The 24,059-nt window shown below is 40.1% G+C and overlaps 1 protein-coding gene across 5 annotated transcripts; it reads left to right on the top strand.

Moving 5' to 3' along the window:
* The first annotated feature begins 92 nt into the window (after window positions 1-92).
* Window positions 93-23,394, top strand: ctage5 (CTAGE family, member 5). Of its 5 annotated transcripts, none has more exons than XM_036541711.1 (29): window positions 93-330; window positions 777-910; window positions 1,409-1,495; window positions 2,414-3,710; window positions 7,071-7,328; window positions 7,469-7,578; window positions 10,443-10,574; window positions 11,012-11,033; window positions 11,129-11,217; window positions 13,666-13,737; window positions 14,120-14,230; window positions 14,426-14,497; window positions 14,629-14,733; window positions 15,347-15,469; window positions 15,736-15,847; window positions 16,174-16,220; window positions 16,326-16,416; window positions 16,684-16,822; window positions 16,925-17,026; window positions 17,279-17,339; window positions 17,596-17,631; window positions 17,716-17,783; window positions 17,897-17,979; window positions 18,138-18,272; window positions 20,049-20,192; window positions 20,994-21,128; window positions 21,457-21,518; window positions 21,627-21,816; window positions 22,131-23,394. In XM_036541711.1, exons 1-29 carry the CDS (start codon window positions 222-224, stop codon window positions 22,307-22,309), a joined length of 4,305 nt encoding a protein of 1,434 aa, XP_036397604.1. In that variant the 5' UTR covers window positions 93-221; the 3' UTR covers window positions 22,310-23,394. The 5 variants fall into 5 exon arrangements, with proteins under 5 accessions (XP_036397604.1, XP_036397605.1, XP_036397608.1 ...); XM_036541712.1 differs by having other exon boundaries at window positions 2,414-2,660; window positions 22,131-23,391; XM_036541715.1 differs by lacking the exons at window positions 93-330; window positions 777-910; window positions 1,409-1,495; ... (1 more) ...; window positions 7,071-7,328; window positions 7,469-7,578 and adding an exon at window positions 8,040-8,430 and having other exon boundaries at window positions 22,131-23,389.
* Window positions 23,395-24,059: the final 665 nt, after the last annotated feature.

Here is a 24,059-nt window from a genome sequence, read left to right as displayed (position 1 = left end):
CATGTCATTGATTTCATTATGGACTTGTATGTTAATAATTTACCCACAGTCCTAAACTAGCCAACTTTGTTTTTGCAATCGTGTTGCTGACTTGCAGTTGGCGTATGAATCGAAAGTTATGACACGTAGTCCTTGAGACAGTTTCCTTTTTTTTTTTTCTTTCAATTGACCCTTCTTGAACATGGATTGTTCTGTATAAAGTATATTTTCGCTCCGTAAACATGGCTGATCCAGAGATTTTCCTATCAGTGCTGTTGCTCTTCGTCATGTCAAATCCAGTTTTGGGGGTACTATCCGACTACAAAATATGTGGGGACCCCGAGTGTGAACGTAAGCGTTTCAAGATTTTAATTGTGTGAATCGCTTTTGTACTGTACCAATCAATTAGTTCTATCGTTCCTTTTGCTTTGGGCAGTATGCAGTGTCATATTTAACGCAATTTAATTTTTCTGTCAATCTCTTTTAAAAGTCCCTGCTGATGGTTCCTTTTTAGTGCGTTCAGAGGTTCATCTGAGTTCAATGTTTGTTACTTTATAGTGCGTGGAAGTAATAGCAGTGTAAAGGTCGCAGCTTCAGGCCTTGCAGTTTATTGGAATACAGATATACAAGAATATAGTAAATGTTTCATTTGCATTGAGTTAAAAATGTTTATGTTCGTTTGTCACGTGAAAAAAACCAGAAGTGATAGGCCTGTTCGAAATCAATCATTTTAATTATATTTTCTTCTTTATTGTATATTTAAATATTTTTAATGCTCTATTTGTTTAACATTTCAGGTCTCATGAGTCGTGTGCAGGCAACCAAAGATCATAAAGGCCCTGACTGCAGATTTTTGAATTTCAGAAGGGGAGATGTGATATTTGTATATGTCAAACTTACAGGAAAAAGGGATGATTTATGGGCAGGAACTGTAAGTATATAAATTGATCAGTTTTACGAATGAGGAATCAGGTGAGGAAGAATTACGTTAAAATGCACAACTAATATGTTGTGACATGTTGGAATAAACACGTGGATATTCAATAGTTGAATAGTTGAAGTTATTTTGTTTTACCTAGTCGACATGTCACTGGAACTTTGTGACCCCACTGGATTAGATGACTACAGGGAGGTGACATCACTGGCTATGATGTTTATTGTAAATATTGTATTATGTAATTATTGAATGTGTCCTCAGAAGTGAAAAATTTAAGGCTACAGAAATATCATGTCTTTGTAATACCCATAATAAAATATTCATCATATATTAATTTCATATTATGAAAGTTTATAACTGAAGGGTATTGAAAGCTAAATCCAGATGTATTTAGACAGAGAATATTTTTTTAAATGCATTTTATTTGTAGTTACATTGTAACATATCATTCATAATAACAACAACAATAATCTATGTCATTATTGCTTTTAGATTGACAAACAATTTGGGTATTTCCCAAAAGATGCAGTGGAACTTGAGGAAATTTATGCCCGCAAGGAAGTTAAGATACCAACACAGGTATTCAATGCATGTATTTGTGTTTGTGTGTGCAAAAATATGCATGTGTACTTTATTTCAATACATCTTGGTTCTACTACTTCCATTATTACTGTTAGAATTTAGTTTATTCTTTCCCACACTAAACATTTAGGAAACATTGGATAGGTCTTCTGTGGGATAGCGCTTGTCCAATTTGTGTGGGATGAATGAAGCCCATATTTCTTCATGTAATTTGGCTTCATTTGATAACAGTACTTCTAATCGCAGACCTGTGGTAGAAGCATGATATACTTTAGTGAAATATACCATGAGGGTAGAATGATACTATGCATAATATTTGATTATAGGGCAACATACATAATTATAATTGATTAGAGGACAGAATGGTCAGAATGAAATGGATTAAATGCTTTGCCAATTAAAAATAATTTCATGTTCAATGACAATCATCTGTTTAGATCAGTGCAAACAGCCTCATGTTTCATTGCAAGTCAGCAAAGTCAGTTTGGCAGTTTGAGTGTGTTGTAAGAGACAAAGGCAGTCTAATGTGAAGGCACTTTGAGCTTGTTTGTGAGCTGATTATAATCTAGTAGGTAGACCTACCTTGTGAGCTTTCTTTTTCAAGTGACAATAGAAACATAATCCAAAAACACAGGAAATGGAGAAAATGGGGGATATTGCCATGAGGAAGTATGAAGTGAATTCAGTGAGCATGTGTGTATGGGCTTACTGTGTTTCATACCTTGAGCAGAGCCTAACTAAGTTTCAAACATTTGAACTGATATAGTTCGAATTTTAGAGCATTCTAAATGTTAGTATGTTGACTTCTTTTACAATGCAGATGTTTTCCACAGAGTAGATTATGAAAACTCATTTAAAACATTGATTATGCTATTGTCAAGACATCCTCATTTTAATACATATTCTTGTTTTTAGGATCATGACTTCTTTTGTCTTGACGAATATGGCACAATAATAGAGAGTGGACCAACTCAGTTGGATAATCAAGAAGATCAAACTGAACTTCAAGAAGTACCTCAGAATAATGAACATCATCCAGAAAAAAGTGAACCTTTCATGGAACCTCCTACCAAGATTGAGCAGAATGAAGTCCAGGAGAAAGAAGCAAAGACTGTCATACCAGCTTCCTCTCATGATAGCAAACAAAAGGTAGCTGAACAAGGTGGGTCTTATTGGATTGGATCACGCATTACTGGATGGCTGGGTTTAGGAGGCGCAAGTGATGATGGTTCGCAGGAGGAGAGCAAGGAACAGGATTCCTTCAGGAGCAGGAAACTTGCTTTGGATATCGATGGGAATCAATTAGAAGAGGAGGCGACTACAGAAGCATCTGGCTGGCTTGGGGCCCAATTGACGAATGTTTTGAGTTTTGGTCAAAGAATTCCAGAGGACAGTGTTGAGAAAACAAATGAAAGGGGGGAATTGACATATCAGAACAAAGACCAACCTTCAATGGGGACACCCAATGGTGAAGAAGCAGTGATTGTAAGTGAAGATGAGGATATGCAGACCAGCTCATGGCTGAAAATCGGTATTGGTGACATTCTGAGTTTTGGTCAGAAGTATAATGAGAATGGTGAGGTAGTGGAAGAGGGAAAACTTTCAGAAACAGATCTGAACGAAAAGACAGACATAGACAGTGAGAACACACCTAGTGTAGATTCTGCTATGTCTCCGGCAGGAGTGGAACGAGACGAAAGATTGGTGGATGTTGAAGCGGAAACTAGCGATAGAGGGGGGAGCACAGAATTCAATGCTGTAAACTCTCTTAGAGATAACATCAACTTAGAAGAAGACAGTATTGTTCCAGAGGGAACAGTTATTCAAGCTGATGAGATCAAAAATGATGAAAGGGATGGTTGGTTCACCAATGTATACAAAAGCATCACAGGGTTTTATAAAGAAAAACCCAAACCTGAAAATGCAGGTGACACTAATTCACCTGAGAATCCTGAAGGGGTAGTTAACTTAAATTCAGATGAAGAGAATGAAGTAATCCAAGAATCAGGAAAAGGCCTACAGTCTGTATTTTCTACTAGTGGCATTTCAACCGTGTTTGACAGTCTACCTTCAAGGTTTGAGCCAGACACTCCAGATGTTGATGAAGATATAATGAAGAATAATTATGAAGAATCAGCTACAGATTTGGCAGATGAAGTCAAGGAGGATTTATTAGAATCCCAGGATGATACTATTGATGAATCTAAAGAGGGTAAGGAGGCACAGGTAAAGGAGGAAAATGTTGATAATTATGATGATAATATTGATATATCATATCTCATCCAAGCAGGTGTGGAAACTGCCCCTAATGATTATGAAATCCAAACCAAGTCAGAGGATAAATTAGTAACTGAGGGTATTGTATTGACTAATAACACATTTAATTCTGACCTTCAACTAAATTCAGAGGACCATTCTCTAGAATCGTATTACCTTGATAGGGGCAGCAAGACGGACCCTGTAAGCAGTCATATTGAATCGGCTATTCAGTCAGAGTTATCAGATGTTAGTGAACAACTACAAAATAGCACTGATAAAATAAATATTGAGTCTGAGGAAGGACAACATCAATTAGTGGAAAAGCCCATTGATGAAAATATTGAAAATTTGTTTCAGACATCTGATGAGATAAACGAAAAAGAAAATATTGATGTTCCTGACATCTCTAGAAATAGTCCTGAACCTGCTGAAAAGTCAATGGACCAAGTAATCACCCAAAACTCCAGAAATGAGGATATCGAAAGTACAGGAACACCTAAGCTAAGTGCACCTGCACAGACTTTGACTGAAGAAAAAGAGTTTGCTGAAATGTCACATGGAGATACTACAGAACTTCCTTCCAAAGTGGAGACTGTAGAAGATGATGAGGAATCCCCAGCTCATCAAAACAAAGATTATAGTAGTGAGAATGCTCTGAATCCTACTACAGATCATAGCACAGACAGAGCAGCAGCACTTCACATTGATCATGTGATGGACACACTCAGTATAACGGAGTCTTCAGTGCACAAGCAAGTGCACAAACCTGGCTTTAGTCAGATGGATGTTGTTGACCCCATTACAGATGGAAGTAAGACTAATATTGTTGCACAGCAAAAAGACAAAAACATTTTGAATATGATCATTTATAAAAAAGAAGACTCAAAAGGTGAACCATCAAAAATAGAAGAGAACAAAGAAAACAAGGTTATAGATGCAGATGTGCTAAAAGAAGAACTACCAGAACAAAAAGGTACACCTGCTACAACAATTAACACAGAGGGAAGTGAAATTAAGATAAGCAATACTGAAAATGCAAAAGAAGAATTTACATCCACAGGCTATAATACAGAAGAGGAATCCATTGTAGAAACTGATGTCACTGATGATCTGGGATTAAAAAGCATTCCAACAAAAGCTGAACAAAAGCTACAAGTCAATCAGGGATCATTATCAGAGTCAACAAATGTTGACCCCTCTGCTCACGATTCATCTGAATCATCACATAAAACCGATATAGAGAAACATGAAAATAAATCACAGGGCAAATTTGAAATGACAGAAGAAGGAGATATAGAATCTCAAGTAAATCAAAGTGAAGAGGCAATGCAAAAACATGAAAGACTGAGCAGTGAACAGCTGAGTATAACCGGGGAAGAAATGGTAAAGGAGGGTCAAGATGTCCTTCCTATTCAAAGTCTCCATGATATAAAGAATTCTTCTAGACTGATTGAGGAGGATTCCGGAACAGAAATCCTGAACATCCCAGTAGCTGAAGATAATTCAGATCTTGCCCGAACTGAACCCAACAATTTGCCTGATGGAACTGTAGATGATACATGCAAACAGACTGAGTCACAAACAGATGGAAATTCGAAGGAAACACAATCAAATGATGGTTTTCCTTCTGTAAATAGGGATTCAGAACTGACAGAATCTCAAAAGACCAAAGAGGATAGCAAATATGGTAAAAGGCTGGATGGGTCTATGGATATTGAAGCCATGGCAATAACTGGCCATCAACGGTTGCCAGGCAGTGGCTGTCAAACAGAGACCTGCAGTGATGCTGTTGATATTTCTCAGACATCTGTTGAACGACAGAAAACTGCAGAGCTCAGTCTAGAATTAAATGCTCATGAAGCAGAAGTGTTTTCAGATATTGCAGACGAAATCTCGACAACAGAGCAGGGTTCTTTTCTGGCTGGATCTCAAGTGGGTGAAGATAATCCTAATGGAAAAAGCTTTGATCAGTTGACTTCAAAAACAGGGCAGTTCCCTAGTGTTCTTCAGGCTGACTCCATTTCTCATGTACAAAGCTCAGTAATTAATGATAAACTATTTTCAGATAATCATGCCGAAGCAGAAAAGGGTGCCCATGAAATTAATAGAGGGGATTTCTTCCAGATGTACGCTAACCCGCAGAGTGAAGCACCTAAGGAAACAGAAACAACAGAAGGGGAACTGTTGACAGAAATCAGTGGTGGAGTGGTTCAAAAACCATCTGATCAAAATGAGGGAAATAATGAGATTAGTGATGTTTTTGACAAAGAGAAGGGATTTAGTTCTAGCTCCTACAGTAAAACCTCTACAAGTGAATCCTCAGCAGCAGACGAAAGCAATTTGGCATATTTAGAAGCAGCCTCTCATAAAACACAGATGGAAACTACAATCAAAAATATGGAAACCACGGACCATTCCAAAAAACACATTGGGAATATATCAATGAACCACAGAGATGAAACTGCTGAAATGTCACAACAAAAGGAAGCTGGAGATGAAATACTGCCTGACCCACATCCACGTGATACTGACATGCAGTCACAGAACATTCATTCAACAAAGGAAGCCTTCAAAGCCACCAGTGATTTCAAAGAATATAAGAACATCCAAGTGCACTTGAAGGGGGAAGACATACAGTGTTTGCTGGCTTTATTTGGGAAGCATAAATTATTATGGCTTGATTACTGCCTGGGAAACACTGAAAATGGGGATGAAGATAAAGACAATAACCTGGCTATAATGTCTGATTTTGAACGGCTTCTGGAATATCACAGTGAAATTATTTCTACTTCAAAAAGTACAGAAGTTGAAGCAAAGATGAAGGAAGAAGACAATCATATTAAAACTGTGTCACTCCAAAAACTAAAGATCCTCCTGTCTGGCCTAAGAAGTAGATATGCCAAAGAGAAACCAGCTGTCACTGTAGATGTTAATCAAGGTGTAGTATTTTTCAAATTCAGCATCATTATAAATATGAGATGATGTCATAATGTATTTCCATTTCAAGTTACCAGACTGATTATTCTGATGTTTTTATTTTCTTTTCACACATTTAGTAGATAAATTTCAAGTTCTGTAATCTGTCATGATTAACAGTGTATTTATATTTCAATTAAAGGGTTCCTGTTAATATTTGCCATTTGTAAGACTTAGAAATTGTTTATTTTAACTGAAGCTGCTCGCTTTTTTCTGTAGTTTAAATGAAAACACTCCTCTTTCTGTCCATTACCTTCTATTTAATGCATGCTGTGGATTACTGAAATCTTTAAATTTCAGGGTCTTCAAATAATTACATATGCTTTCTATTCTGCAGACACAGGCAGACAGGCTGAGTGCACCACCATCACTTGCTTCAGTCCTGAGAAAAGTGAACACACCTGGGGAGAGACTGAGGCTGATCATAAAATGAGAGAGGAGACAGACCAGACAGAATGGAGGAGTGGTCATCCCAGACAGGCGGATATAGATGACATCACAACAACAAAAATAGGCAGTCGTCAGACTACTGCTAACAGTGATGGAACAGACACACCCACAGTTAACCCATCCTCTCAAATTCCTTCAGAATCACGTAAGATGCAGAATGGTATTTCATTTATTCAACAAACAGAACTAATAATATATTTTATGTCTATTATAAATATTATGTGGAATATTGAGGATTTTGGAAATGACAAAATTTAACTTTTTTCTTTCTGTTTAACCTGACAGATGAGGATGCCATTTTTGGAACACTGCTTACTTTTGCTGGACAACTCACCATTGAATCATCAGTGCATCTTTTGTCATTTTACTCTCTTTTAAAATGGCTCATCACACAGGTAAGAAACAAACAGGAAACAATGTGAAATCATAAGAAACCTAGGTATTGGCAGCTCTGAAGCTGGGAAGTAATTTGTAAAAGATGTGCGTTGATTGGTTTCTGAATAGTACTCAGGTGTCAAATGCTCATGAAATTAGGGCATGTTTATTTTCTTTTCACATATATTCTACACTTGTTCATTATTGGCCTAAATGGGTGATAAAGGAAGAGTCAAGAATGGTCTGTGAAGAGAAAAGAAACACATTCTAACAAGTAAACCAAAGACATAACTTATTATTATTACGTATTCAGCTTGAAATAACTTTATATTAAAGTTTATGCAGTGTATTACATAAAAGTAATTGGCTTGAAGTTATCACTGAAAGTTAAGACTATCATGTTGTTTTGATAACACTCCAATGATTTCTCTGAATCACATTAATAACCTTAAGCTCTCTTGAACAAGTGACTGGATTGCCTATCAGTGATCATCAAGTAGCCCTGCTTTTCCATAAACGTGTGGCTTGGGTTTAGGTAAGAAAGAAAACCTGGGCGGAAATCTAGCTGTCAAGGAGCAGGGCTGCAGACAGGTTGATTAAATCCAGCAAACCTGTTCCTTTAAGACTTGTTTACTATGCATGGTCTGGTATGACTGCCTTGCTGCATGTCATTGTCAGTCTCCCAACGTCACCGAACCCAAGTGAAATCCGATGTGACTGCTGGGCAGGTTTTCTCGCCAGGCCCACCGGAACGTTTTTTTTCCATACGAAGCTGTTTTCATACAGCTGTCTTACTGCTGTACTTTTCTGCCATAGATTATAGCCTTTAAAATGTGAGAATAAATTCAGGTTTTCAGATGGAACTGAATGAGGTCAGTGGGGTAAGTATTTTCAAAGTATTTTTTAATCAGATTAAAATTCCAGTGTTACTGATTTGCCACGAAACCTCACTTGAATTGAGTTAAACGAGTAGTCTACGTGGTAAGACGGTGACAAGGCGACAGCCTGCGATATGGCATAACTTCCAGACAAGAGATTGTTTAATGTAAATATAGTACATATATGGATTACAATGTACTTGTAGCTAACGTTAGCTAAATTGCTACTTAACTGTAACAAACAGAGTGAAAGGTAGTTCGAATAATGATTATATTTACTACAATTAAAAGACCCATAATTTAAATATTACTCAAACTGTAGTAACAACGTACATTTTAAACATTAGAACATCAGAGAAAACATCAGAATACAATTTGGTACCACGGGAAGTTTTAGATAACTTTAGCTAAACTACCTAGTTAGCTAAATTAGAAAAACTCGGGAAAAAGCTCTGCGTACTTCTTTCTTTCGTAGATATGTTAAAGCTGAATCAGTTGGTGCTCATTATTTATTTTATAAGAAAACAGTCGGCGATCGTGAAGTTAGCTAGCAAACACTGGGCAGCCGGACCGATAACGTAAAGGTAAATGTTGTGATGGCTTTCACTTTAACTCCGGAGCCCTGTAAGTGTGGCAGTCTACAATTGGTGACGTATAGAATAAACCACCTCTAAAAAGATGAAGAAAAAGGGGGCACGTAGTTATATATTTCCTTTTTATACTCTGTAAAGCTTATATAGATGATTTCACCACGGTTTTAAGATTTAACTAGGTTTATTTGGGGGCTTTTGCTTTATTCATAAGTGAAAAATAATGATGTTTTTTCAAAGATTTGAACAATACTAGATACGTCGTACTCCCCAGCCACCCCTATGTACGTGTGACGTTCAGCTCTACCCTACGCCGTTGCCTACTGCTTGAGTTTGCCTCAGAAACCATGAAGTGACAGCAGATGGACAGGGAATGCCTGCGTGTATGCGCCGTTATTTTTAGGAATATCTGATCGAAAGTAGAAATTATGGCAGAGGAACTAACAACCGACCCGGTCGTTGCGTCTCCCGACGCCACCGACCTCAGGGTAGCAGCCAGGATGTATTACACTCTTGCCGTGGAGAGAGTCAGAGACGTAAGTGTCAATGACATTCTGCCCAGTGTCTGACTCCTTCAGTGAATAAAACGGATCAAGTATTGATTCAGCGCATTTCTGTTCCTCTCTTAGAAGAAAGATAGCATTACAAACGAAAGCAAAGAAACTGTAAGGAAATGGCGTGGTGGAGGAAAGCCTGGCTGGGAAAAAATCGACGCTCATTTCCTAGCTATCTAGCCAAACACTTGTCCCGATGAGGCTGATAATATGATGAGAGGTTTTCTTGTCAAGACGTTGGTGCGACAATACGTGTTGTTAAACAACACTGGTGTATTTTAACCTGTTAACGTTACATATTGCACTAAAGATATCCAGTTATAGCAGTGGACCATCATCAGTAGGATTTTGTAGCCAAAGGTAGTTTGGTAACATAGGAAATCTGGTTAGCTAGACTGCTAATAATATGCACCGCGATGAGGAAGCTGAATTTGAGGAAGACGGTTTCGTTACTCAGAGTGTAACGTATCAGAGTGAGCTAGCTAGCTGACTTATTTATATAACAGTGTCTGGTTCTGATTCCGTATTTTAACAAATTATGGATTATAGTGTCACGCAGCCAGCTAGTTAGCTAGCTAACTAAGTAGATCGTTTAAACCTGAAGTCACTTGCTTTATACCTAGTTAGCTAAAGTAGCTAATACTAGCTAGCAAACATGATACCATTTCGTTATTTTGCTATGAACTAACCCAACCGTTACTCAGCATTTTGCTTTTAGGAGTGCATGGGCTTGATCTGTATTTGACATGTCTGAGTAACTTGATGCTTGTGTCGTAAATACCTGTATGAAATCGTTAATGTCAACAGTATTCTTAATTGAGGTGATGCTTTCAAATTGTTAACCGTGTGCCCCATCCATCAGGTGGTGTCATCACTTCCGGATGACTTGAAACCGGGTCCTGACCTCTATGGATTGCCATGGGAAGCAGTCATCATTACCTCCTTATTAGGGTTGATAACTCTACTTTTGTTCGTCTGCAGATTCTATCACTCCGTAAGTAAATGTATTTACTGATTAGTGAAGCTTTGATGTTAACATGTACTGCTTTCTACATATAGTAGTCAGTCTAAAGGTGGTTAATATGAACCGACTGTCCTGACAAGGCAAGGCAAGACCTTCTGTGCAGGTATCAAAGCTGCGTTATTCCCAGTTATTTAATTGCATCGTGGTTATCATCATCATTATCAGAGCTGGCCCAATGGTGCCTTGACAACTCAGTGAACCTTCAAACTCTTGTGAACCAGATTTATGAGAGGCACATGCTTCACAAGGTTTTCAATTTTGTCACTGATATTTAATGTCTTTTATAATATGTCTATTATAATCTATGAAGGAGTGCATTCTTTTCCTAGTACGCTGTTGAGGTCTCATTTCATGCCTGCTTTGTATTTGCAGTGTCACTCAATCCCTCTTTGGTTTTGTTTTTACAGATAAAAAGTCGACTGTATGTTGGTAAGTTAGTCTGCCACCTGTATTGATAATACTTTAATCCTTCTGCATGATGTAATATTTTCAGATTATTGGTTTGCCCTCTGGTTGCTTTGCAGGCAAAGAAAGGAAGCTTGGACAAAAGGTGGCAGAATTACTTGAAGAAAAATGTAAAGTTCTTGAAACACTGAGCGAATGCAAGCATAAAGTAAGTTTTACCTTTGAGAGTCGATTTCAGCATTAAAGTCAGCACTTTATGTCTACATATCTAATGACTGTAGTCACCCTTTTATTTCACAGAATTCCACTGGTCCTGTTTTTACTATAATATTGACTAGGGCAGCGTGGTTTGGTTAAATTCATCTTGTTATATCTGCATAATCAGCATAAGTGCGTAAAATTGTGTCATCTCAATGTCACTCTTTCATTGCAGAGTACTCCAGATGAATGTATGGGCTGCTCCTTTTACTGTTGCTGTGTGACAGTTGTTGTAGTCATTACTCTATTTGCAATTGCACTGTGCTGGAAAAGTGTTATCGGTATCAGTTTTTTCAGTTCTGGACGTAGTGTCTCCCAAATTATTATTTCCAGGCAGTTGCTAAGAAAATTACATTAGAAGTTAGATGACAGGAAATATAAAATAACAAAGAAAAATTAGCAAAGAAAATGTGCAGAACCCTTACATTATCAGAGCATGCTGATGTGTTGAGAAGACAAGAGGGGAAAAGACACCTGCTTTCTCCAGTTTAGGGATCAATCAAAGCACAATCTCTCAGATTCAGACTAGCAAAGAACATGGGCTGTAGGAATGAAGTAATTTGAATCCTGACAAAAAGCATAAGCAAGGTGGGAAAGGAGGGGATTCTCAGAGCTCTCGGCTGCAGTGGTCAGTCTAGGAGCAGATGGATTCCAGGAAGCAAACTGTTGCTGATGGAGAAGGCTAAGAAACTGCCACAAGAACTGGAATGACACAATTTCAAAGCTTGGGAGGGGGAAAGAGTGGAATTTAAGAAACCACATGGAAACAGGGATGACTTCAGCATTGAATGATGGACTGTTGAGGTACTGCTGGACCTAATGAAAGATTACTACAGTCCTGGAAACGTTTTAAATGCAGATGAAAGACAGTTGTGCTGGAAAGTTATTCCTGGTGGGATGTTCTCCATATCTGATGAAACCTGTGGATGAATGAAACCTATGGATCAAGGAATTATTGCCAGCGTTAAATGGAACCTATGGATGAAGGAATTATTGCCAGCTTTATAATCTACTGCAGATCACGTGCCTTTCATGTGCTTGTGCACAAAGTTGACAGCACAGATAAAGATGCAGTGGCACTGCAGTTAGCCGAAAAATTCGCTCTCTTGGACTCTGCATTTTCAAAGAGTGGCCTCGAACAGAATTGGATGCCATGATTGTAGACTGGTACAGGCAAGCTGTCTTTAGCAGGGAAGGAAATGAAGAGGAACAGCTGAACACTGTGGAGCACAGTGACTCCTTTGAGTTTGTACCAAGAGTGAATGGGGAAGACTTCCATTGCTACAGGGGAATTGCACTCTGATGTAGCCACTAAAGAGGACCCATCTGATGCTATCATAGTCACAGGTACCCAGCTGCAACCTGGATCGGCCTTAGAGAGAGAAAAGCTCCTGACTTTTCAGCAGCCCTGGATAGCTTCTGGGCACAACAAGCCTTCATTTAGGTTAATCATTTTGTGTCCTATGACAGTTTGTATCAGTTGTTTTCCATCTCAGGCCAAACACTGTGCAGACATTAATGAAAGACTTTTTTCATTCTAGCTAATTCATTGAACTACAAAAACTTCACACAGTTTATGCTGTTCTTTTGTATGTTTTGTCAGCATACTGTACAGCAGTGGACTAACATTCAAGTGTATTTCACGTCTACCAATTGGAGACACTGATGTGTTGTTCAGTGCAAGTTCCAAAAGGATCGGTGTGTATGTGTTGCCGGTCGAGGGGCGGTATCTGTTGTACATAGTTGTGTGTGGTGTCCTCTCTTCCCTGATGCAGTCTCCCTGCGTGTCTGCCTCTGACCCCTGGATTGGAGTTGTATCAGCACTTTCCTCTGTGTCCTCTGTTCTTACGCACACTGAAATCTCTGTTAAAGCTGCACTTTGGTTGTTTAATTGTGGAGTTATCCTAATGAGGAGTATTTCATTTAGAACACACTGTTTGCTACCTTCAGGAATCCCCGTAACCCAGAATTGTAATAGCATTTCCCGTGTTATAAGCAGCTGAGAGTGGGCGTATCCATATTCAGGATTTGACTGCTGCCTCAGGGGCAATTAAATGCCATATGCATATATAGTATTTCTGTCACGTTCCAGACTGGTATGTGCTAGTGAGAGAGTTAAAAGGTAGGATAGAGTAACACAAACATAGGTATGCAATGGCTAGAAGGTTAGAAGGCAAAATATGTACAGCTGTGTACTTGTACTGTTCATGCATGCAGAAACTGCCATTATCTTTTTACCTTAACCTGTGTCTTAATTTTATTACCTACTCTGCATTTGTGCATACTCTGGTTCAGTGCATGATGTCATGACAGTACCAAGCCTATGCAGACATGGAGATGACTGTAAATCTTTAAGGCCAGCATTGTCTTACATGCATTGTATGTTTGTGCCTTGCAGTATGAGAAATTGGAAGTTGCCTTGCAGAATGGTGGCGTTTCGGCACATGCTTTGGAGAAGGAGAACCTGGAGGTAGGAGAGGCAGAAAGTTTAATTAAATTGACTTAAACAACTTATGCGATGCAGGGCTCCAGACTAACTTTTCCACTGGTAGCACTGCTGCTACCAACTTTCTCAGTTGGTCGCACCAGCACATGATTTGGTCGCACCCTTTATTTTTCATTTTTTATTAATTAAGAAGCATTGAAGTATTGATCCAAAGCACTTAATTGTCAAGCTCATAATAATCAAATTGTCAAAAGCACTTATCTTTCATGTCTATATTCCAAAAATCCATTTTCTCTTCTTAAAAGTAAATGGTAAAGGAAAAAAAACCTTGTGTTCAATTAACTGAAAAAAAGAATAGTTTTTTGTTTTAATGGTGTTTATATGCGCATTTGGCTTTGTCCTACAGGTCATGTCCAGGAATTTGGAACAGTCAAATGCTCAACTAAAAGATGAAATTGAACAGCTTAAACAAGATCTAGAGGATGAAAGGACCAGGCGGTCACAACAGGAAGAGATGGTAAGATTCAAAAGCAGTGCAGAAGATGATTTAAACCTTTCTTTCTATGCTCTGTACTGTGTAGAGGAAAACTGTGTGTCTGAATGTGCCTGCATTGTTGCCATTTGGTGTCCTCAGTCCTGTGGTTTGCCGGTCATGTCACTGAAGGAAGTTTACAGAAAGGCTTTAATAGTGATATTTGTGTTTGCTCTTCAGCTTGTTGGAATGCAGGAGACTCTGAAAAGCCTACAAGAAGAAGCAAAAGATTTAAAGTCACAGATGGAGCAGGTAATTGGCAGTGTCAGCCAAGTCTGTCATTCTGGTGTGTTTTGTAGTGTTTTTCATCTCTTGGCTTTCTGTGTATGTATTTCTCATTGTGACACCTTCAGGATTACTGTTTTGCATGTCTTTCTGCCCAGGCACAGACAACTTTGAAAATCTATGACATTAACAGCGAGAGGTTACAGAAAAATCTGCAAGCAGCAAGAGAAGAGAATGCTCTACTTCAGGAGAGTGAAGCCCAGGTATGTGTCACAATGTGCCATGCATAGAAACATGCTTCTGACACCATTTTTACTATGTAATCGGGTAGCTTAACGAACCTACGTAACCTACATAGCTCTTGTTGTTTTAAGTGATGGTTACAGTGTTTTGTTATACCACGTTTGTTCCTGTTCATAATACAATGCTGAATAATATTTGTTAAATATTTGTGAGGTCAACTTTTGCTGATTCATTAGATTTACATTAACATTTATTCATTTGGCAGACACTGTTATCCAAAGAGACTTACAAGTGAGGTAGAGTACAACACAAGCAGAAAGCCATATAAAGGGTAGTGTATAATGCTTTTGACAAGCTGTGAGGTAATTTTAACAAGTATCTGCTTGCAGCTGTTTTAGCTCGGTAACAGGCTTACCTGGCTTAATTATGTAAATTTAAATGTTTTTTTCTTTAGCACACACAGCATCAATACTGTGTTCTTGTGTGTTCTTGTAGTATTCTGTGAAACTGTTAACTGTGCGTTGTGAAGATGGCACTTGTCTACACAAAATGATGGGGACATTACGAACAGCAGCGGGTTCCTGGTTGAGGTTCTTTTACGTGATACTCTTTGTCGTGTGTTTTTCCTCTCAGCTTGTGCAGGAAGCTGAAGGCTGGGGGGAGCGTCTGAGTGAACTGGAAGAGGAAATGAAGATGTGTGAGTGCACCCACAGGGACATGGAGGACGACTGTGCCAACAAAAATGACCGCATTAAGGTACGCCCCAAACTTTGAATTTTAAATGAAGGAGAGAGTAACAAGCTAAATGCTGCGTATCTGCAGAAAACTCTCATGTCCACCTCGCTGAAAAGGAACGCCTAAATGTTGCCTTGCCAAGCTTGTTAGGCTGTGGTTAGTGATGCAACGATGACTTGTGGGTTTTCCAGAGAGATTTGTAATCCTTGTGGGTTTATGGTTATGTTGAATTTTCAAGATCTTGCGAAAGTTTAGGCCAGGTGTTTGACTAATGCACTCCTTCCTAGTCTCTCACGGAGTGCCTGCTCAAGATGAGGGACTGGGACTCGGAGGTGGAGGATGAAGCCAATGGAGAGGACAGCGATGCTAAGAGCTCTGCGGAGAATGGAGACAGTACAGGTAAGCCTAACGCTCACTGAATGAAGTTGTTGTAAGTCGTTTGAAATTTACATTTACATTTATTCATTTGGCAGACGCTTTTATCCAAAGCGACTTACATAGGTTATAGTTATTTACAATGTTATCCATTTATACAGCCGGATATTTACTGAGGCAACTGTGGGTTAAGTACCTTGCCCAAGGGTATAGCAGCAGTGTCCCAGCGGGGATTGAACCGGCAACCTTTCGGTTACGAGTCCTGCTCCTTAACCACTATGCTACACTGCCGCCCCAAATGTTCTATGAAAGACAAGCGACCAAAATGCTTTTTATCTTTCGATAAACAGATACCCACCAGAAGCAGAAGGTGCAGAGGCTCATTTACGCAGCAAAGGTACATCTCTTATTCATAACGTGCTGGCTTGACATCATTAGGCTGTGCAAATGTTTTCAAAAGCAACAGTGTAAATTATAACACAGATTTATGTACTCTCTGAAGATGAGTGCGGACTTGAAGTCCCTGGAGGAAGAAAAGAACAGGGTGTTTGCCAGGCTAGCTGATGAAGTCAAAGCCAAAGAGGACCTCCAAGGTGGGTGTTCTGACTGATGTAATTTACGTCATCATCCTTTATGCCAGATATTGTGAATAGGAGAAAATAAAAAGCCTACCATTTCCATTATTGTAGACACAGATTTCAGATGAACATAAAAGTCCTTTGTGTCCTTTTAGTTCAACGCCAGGACAGTGGTGTACTTTCTGTGCAGTGCTTCCTCTGTAAATTTAATATCCTTGGTGTGTTGTATCTGGCAAGAGGAGAGTGGCGTTGAAATATTGTCATTTTCATGTGACCTGGCAGAGGGGATTGAAAAGCTGCAGAAGGAGAAGGACTCGCTGCAGGCAGAAAGTGCCATGTACACCTGCGACACCCAGAAGCTCCAGCAGAAACTGCACATCATGACTGAGATGTACCAGGAGAATGAGCTGAAACTGCACAGGTGGGGAAAGGAGGGGCTATGCCATGTCGGGAGTCTTCTTTGTCTCTGCTTATCTGTAATGTGCGAGCTGATGAGTTTGCAATTGTTTCTTCTCAAAACTAGGATGCTGACAGTGGAGGAGAGAGAGCGTTTGCAAAAGGAGGAGAAGCTGACAAAGGCAGACAAGAAGATCAACCTTGCAGAGGAGGAGCTCAGCAACTACAGGTATCTGCCAGGCCACTAGTTAGTACTGTGGGCTTTCTACGGCTTCACGCCTATTGAAAATCTGCATGCTACCCACATACATGCTTGGAGGTACTACTCAGGATAGCCGTTAGACAGCTGTAACAGTCATCTTGCTGCAAGAGGAATGCTAAATGTCACAGCTAATACAAAAAAACTATCGATAGCTTTTGTGCAGGTGTATGAGTCTGTTTATCAAAATGGTGTACATGCTTGCATTCTGCTCTCACACAGGCAAAGGGCCCAAGAGCTTGAGGAGGAACTTGAGAAGACAAACCAGGCCTACAAGAATCAGGTGGGTCGTGGCATATGCATGATGTGACAATATGCTGGGTGATACAACCAGCTTTTTCCACTCAAGTAGCTGTTAAGACAGCTGGAGGAAAATCAGGTCAGTGTGTCATACTTTGGTTCTTTACCTAAGTGCTAATGGTTTTGCAACAGCTTCCCTGCAAGGGCCTGTTGGAACATGTCTAGAGGTACCTTTATAGAAGTTACAGACATGTCTGCTGACTTAAACTCATAAACAGTATTTTCTGTGTTGCTGTCAGATTGCGTCACATGAAAAGAAGGCACATGATAACTGGGTGAGTAGGTGTATCTTCCTCTTTTGCTTTTTGCATATTTCACCATAAAAGCAATGCGAACACTCTGCTCTCCTGCATTTGCAGCTGGCTGCGCGAGCTGCAGACCGCGACCTGGCAGACGTCAAGCGTGAGAACGCTCACTTCAGGCAGAAGTAAGCGCCTCACCCCAATTCTGTCTCAAGGAAAGCTTAGTGTGTGTTTCTTTGATAGGCGTGTGTCATATCTCATGTGTTGTGCACCTTAGTGATCTGTTGCTTCCGCACAGGTTGACAGATTCCCAGTTTAAGCTGGAGATGGTGGAGAAAGACCCCTATGCTTTGGAAGCTCCAGGAAGATCTATGTTTAGAGGTGACTTTCAGTTTGACAGCAGTTGACTTGGTCAATATGATGAGTAAAAATTTATTTTAATTTAATTTCTGCAATGCAGTGCAGCAAGTTGAAATCAAGTTTTTTTTTTATACCAGACTTTTTTTTTCATTATTCTGGGTGCTCCTCTCTGTTGGTAGGCGAGAGATCCCCTTTTGGACCATCTCCTCTTGGACGGCCCTCTTCTGAAAACAGAGCTTTCCTGTCTCCACCCACTCTGATGGATGGGCCGCCGCGCCTCTCCCCTCAGTTTCCCCTGGGACCTGGGGGCAGAGGTGACCTCTCTAACGATGACCTTCCACCGTAACACTATGCATTGTGGCATAGCTGCTGGTTACATTGGCAACTTCAGTCACTAATGCATGTTATCAAAGCATTGCCTTTTAATGGTTGAATTGGAGATCTGCACAAGTCCTGATTTTCAAGACAACATCCACAACACACTTGAAGTGACAACATCCTAGCTGCAACCGGTAGTCAAAACTGTTACCTAACCTACTTAGAAAAGAGACGCTACCTGACCCGAAATCACATCCTTTTTTTTTCTTAAATAAATATATGTGCTACTCTTATACACAGTCAGGTATAACAACAGAAACATTACAACTGGTTGAATTTTAATTTTTTAGATGAATTTGAAAATATTTTCCAGTGGCAAGTTACATGTTTGTTAGTGAGGATGAAAACACAGAAAAACATCTTGGGCATTTAATGTAGTCAGTATTGAAGTAACCATTTCAATCTATGCAGGTGACAGAGCATGTATGCGAACATTTATTTGGGAAAGCTGTTTAAATTAGCAGGTTATATCAAGCATAATCAGGTTGACACTTCTGCTTTTTGCTGACCTGTTCGATTGTAAACATAAAATGATATCTCACTTTAGTAAAGTGACAAAACAAGGAGCAGTAGTCCCAGAAATGGCCACTTTTTCCCTGATCCTCCACTCAAACCATCATTTAAGATCTTTTGAGATTGCTATGTAGAAAACGATGCCATTGAAAGATGTGGTAACTAAGATAAGAGGGCAGTTTGTTTTTTGAGACTTTGCAGAGAAATTGGAATCGTTGTTGGGATAATAATATTGTATAGCGTGTTGTAACTTAAGGCAATTCCAGTCTACTATGCTTTTGTTCTGGATGACAGTAAATCCATTTAAAAGCATACTTTATATCCACCTTTTTTGGGTCATCTGCAAGTATCCATAACTGTGGTCATACTACTGTTGTAAGCTGCTCTGGATAAGGGCATCTTCCCTAGCGAAAAAATTTAAATGCGTAACTTATACATGCATTGAATATATTCTGCATGCAATTGTGGTCATTCCATAAAGTGGATATGAATTCTGGAATGACTCTACCATTTTTGAAAAAGTATCAGGAATACTCCTTAAGACAAACAGTGAGCAGCATCATTCTCTGCTGCAACAGATTATCTAGCTATAGAAATAACAATCTGATAAATAAGTCAGCCGAGTAAGACACCCTAATGGTAGAGTCACTTCAGCCAGCATGCCAAAAGGAAAATCTGTGTATTTGAAAAGCATTGCCCTGAGAACATGTCATCTTGTCCAGCTTTTGTCTTGCTTTCTTTGTGCCCAGACACTGCCATCCTCATCTACAGTGTAGAAACCAGGCATATTATCACCAGTCTGCACCTGCTAGACCCATAATGGGGATTAAAGCAACAGAAAACGGACCAAAATGTAAAATCAAACAATTGGTTCTTTTTAGCAAAAAGATCAGAATTGTGAAGCCCTCTGTCCTTTTACTGATGTTGTTTTGTGTTTTAATGTTAGAGCGAGGCTTCAAGAACACCATAGTAGGTGGAGTTGTCATACACTGTCAGTCACTGACTTGTATGAGCAAGTCCAAAATCTTCGCAGTCCGTAGCAAAGCACTATGATTTATTCAAAGCCCTGAGTCAATGATAGTTTGTGACAGTTCCACCCATTGTGGGGGTTTGCGAAGCCTCAGTCTCCCATCAGTAGTTCAGCCTGTCCTCAGCATATGACTCATTAACATCACACTGTCTCTCTTGTATTTTGTTAGTGTCGAGAGGTCCAGAGTACCCTGTCATGAGTGAAGGGGTGGACTCTGAGCGGAGTGGTGGGGAGAGTCGTGGCCCACACTCCGACAGTGGTTCACTGTCCCCTACCTGGGAGAGAGACCGCAGAGGCCCCTTACCTCCTCCAGGTACAGTGATGCCCACCTGTATTGGCACCCCTTTGGATAAAGGCGTTTGCTCCTCTGTAGGCTTCTGAGCCACCCAATGAATACATATTGTTTCGGGAGTTTCTCTGTGGATCTTTTTCAATGGAGTATGGCTTAGTTATGGTCACTGTGCTTGTTTTATGCTATTACGTAGAGAAGCACAAAGCTGTCCAGAAAAGCTGACCAAGCAAGCCAGTTCACTGAGAAGTCAAAAGCTCAACTCGTTTGTTCCAGAGTTTTCCCAGCACTTTGGCATTTTTCAGCTGGCTTTGTTTCAGGATTCCCCACTTGCCACACTGCACAGTTGGGTTGGAAGTGGAGAAAGGCATTGTGACGGGTGAAAGTGTATGGAGACTAAAGCCACAGGAATCTGTGTCCGCTTGTTACCACGGGGGTGTGAATAGCTGGTGGCATCACTGTATTTTCAATGTCGCTGCAAATGCATCTTGTTCATTTTACTCCTGTTACCGGTCTTGTGACGTTGTGAAAATTGCTTGACTTCATGCTTTGTACAAATCCAATGCTTTTGACAAGGCTTTTGCTGTCTACTTGGGCTGCTGTGTCTTGCTCCTGACGTGCTCTCTTAGCCCCTCAGTTCTCTCAGTACCTTCCTTCCTGATGTCTCCTCCACTCATTGTCGTAGTTCTTTTCATCATCACTTTCATCTTTCATCCACATTTCCCATCCAGTCATTCTCATCCCCAGCAAGATTTGAAGTGAAAAGTATTCTCGGTCGGTGTGTTTAGTAAAGGCTTTTGAATGGTTTCCTTGCTCATCCCCAAGGGTACCCGTACCCAGACCCTGGCCTGCCCTACCGCAGGCCCCTGCCCGGTGTGTTCCCCATGGGTCCGCTCCCACCCAGGGGCCCAAGTCCGGCTGAGGCCCACAGTTTCGGCCCCCACCCTGCAGACAAATCTGGTGAGCAGCAGGTTTCTGAGCGTGCTCTTCCTCTGCGTTTCTCCTCTTGTCCCAGATTATGTGTTGGACCTCTGTGAATTATTGGCATGCTGCATAATATGAATTTAAGTGCTTTTGGTGGATTTATTTTCTCTCAAACCAGAAAGTAAAAACCAGAATTTGTCCCATATCTGGAAATCCCCCAGGTCTCCCAGTCTTGTTTTGACAGAGTTAAGCTAATAGCATTACCATGGCATGAATGAGTTCTCTTTTCACCAAATCCTAAAGAATTTTTGAAAAACAACCAACTGAGAAGGAGCTGGAACTCATTTTGTCTTCTTTTCCACAGACTCCTCGTATCTGAGCAACACCTCAGATGCTTTGGGCGTAGGGGAGAATGAGAACAGAGATGTAAGTTCCCTTGTTTGAACCAGTAATGACAAACAAGCCCTGCCGTCGTTAGCAAAGCATGGTAATGAAAAAGCGTTCTCTCTGCAACTGAAATTTCTACATCCACAGAGTCTCCTGTCAATGTCTGGAGAGCTGAGGGTGCCCCCAGATGCAGAGGCGAGAATGGGGCCAGGCTTCGGGCCCCCCATGATGGGACCACCCCCTCCACTTGAACCCAGGGACCCCTTCCCTCGGAGGGGCCCATATGGCCCACCTGACTTCTTCCCGCCTCGAGGTCCTGGAGGTCTCCCTATGCCCAGTAAGTGTTCTGTGATTACTTTGCATGTACAGTACCAGTCAAAAGTTTGGACTCACCCTTCTCTCTTTGTTTTTACTTTTTTCCACATTTTAGAATAATAGCAAACAGTAGAATAAGCATCAACTTCACAATGTGTATTTCCCAAAGAATCAAATTTTTAGGTATTTAAGCATCTAAGTCTTTAGATGAAAATGTCTTTGAATGCATTATCTTAATCAGGTGTGTCCAAACTTTTGACTGCTGCTGTATATCAAGAGAAACTACTGCGAAATAAAAGATGAAATAAACACTTTATTTTTTTTTTTTTTTTCTAGTGCGAAGGCCACTTCCACCAGGAATGTTCCCTCGATATCCCATTCCGCCCCCCCAGCATATGGGATACCCCGTGCCAAGACCCCCGCCTGAAACCTTCCCAGGGCCCCCGCCCAGGCCCTCACCCCCAGGCAGTGAACAGCCTCCTGAGCATCCCCCCGAGCCACAAGATGTCATCTGAGCAGTCTCGCCCACGCCGCCTCCCGCATCTCACTTCCTGTCGTTTGGTGCCCATGGTTTGCGCTGAGAGGCAGCCCCCGCAGTCGGAAGCAGCTTCCTGTGGTGAAGGTCATGTGACGGCTTCCCTGAGTGGCAGTGTGAACAGCTTGCGTAAACACCCGTACCAGCCGCCGATCGCATCAATTCAAATGTAGTAAAGAGCTAGAGGTTCTCCACGGGTTCAGCGTTCGTCCTTCCGACAGGCCAACATTGTTCCCATTACAGATCCGCTTTTACAGTTCCACATTTTCTCTCTAAAATAGACATCCAAACGTGTAACTGGCAGTGTCTGAGAATCTTCATTCTGCAAAGTTTCAGTGTTTGCTAATTACAGTGGAGATCAATACTTGGGTTTTTTTTGGTATCCAGCTCCATAGTATAGGACAAGCAGGGGCAACCAAGTCTTCTCTGTTCTGTATAAGGGGAGATGGATATGAATGTCAGCAGCTTATGTTGCTTTTAGAGTTCAGTTTTAAATTAAGTATAATTTTACTCATATCTGAAATGTACATACAGAAATTGTATTAATATTGTGAATAAGGAGTTGTATATACAAATCCTTGCTATACACCATTCATTTCTTTTCAACATTGGGTGGTGTATAGCCCTCATTCTTTGAGGTTTCTCCTTTGACTTTTTTTTGCTTAAACATCTTTAAATTCAGTGGTTGTAGACATGATAAAGATTAAGTCATAGATCAGGACACCCCACAAAATGAGAGCCCCAAGTTACAGTGCACAGGAGGATAATTGTCACATTTTAAACATATTGTGTCATAGTCCATGTTCACATTGGGATTCATGTAATTACACTAATTTCTTTTAAATGACTGAACAGGTATAATTTGAAATTGGCAGTGGCTTCCTACTGTGTAAAGAACAAATAAAAATGTTTCTTTTCAATGTACTTAATATTTCTCTTTTGAAGTTTCTACACCAAAATGCTGTAAAATTAAGTGTTGCATTTCATTATGTAGGAATGATTAGTTAACTATTTCCCACATTCAAATACCAGACAAGCCAAGTTCCCACAACCACACCAATTTCAGAAAGACGACAATTTTCATTTTTTGTTAATGCTTTTATTCACCGATTAAAAGAAATGCATCCATTCAACATAAACTCAATCAACATTCAGCTGGTTTGCCCAATGTGTCAGTTCAGTTTTTTTGTAGATTTCCTTCCTTTTTACCTCTGATCATTTTCAATCGTTTTAAAATCTCACCACATCTGGCATGTTCACAACTGTGCCAGTGGATTCACGTTTGCTGATGTACATAAAAAATCAAATGCTATGTGCTCACTGGAGACAAAAATAGACAGAACACCCCTGTCCAGATATTAAACATTTAAGATGGGAAAACCATTTTTGTAACTAACACTTATAAACTTTAATCATGTTCATAAATAGAATCTGGACATGTATTGTATATACATATCTATCTATATCTATATATACATACAAATATATAGATGTAGATAGATATGTATACACATTGTGTTTTTTCCCGAAGTTTATAAGGTAGCAGCCAGGTCTTAGCACTGCTAGTACCCCACGGTGGCCACTTTACGACTTCTTTATTGCAAACTGTCCTGATTTTAAACAAATGCACAACATTCGTACCACTTAACTGGGGCCAGCTGGCCAGTCTCACAGAGACGATGTCTGTACCCACGGTTGCCCCTGAAACTGAGTTGGCTTCCGAAGAATCA

The sequence above is a fragment of the Megalops cyprinoides genome, chromosome 12, assembly GCF_013368585.1.
Source record: "Megalops cyprinoides isolate fMegCyp1 chromosome 12, fMegCyp1.pri, whole genome shotgun sequence".
In the NCBI taxonomy this organism is placed as follows: Eukaryota; Metazoa; Chordata; class Actinopteri; order Elopiformes; family Megalopidae; genus Megalops; species Megalops cyprinoides.
The sequence above is the reverse complement of the archived record's forward strand: the minus strand, read 5'-3'. Positions and strand labels throughout refer to the sequence as shown.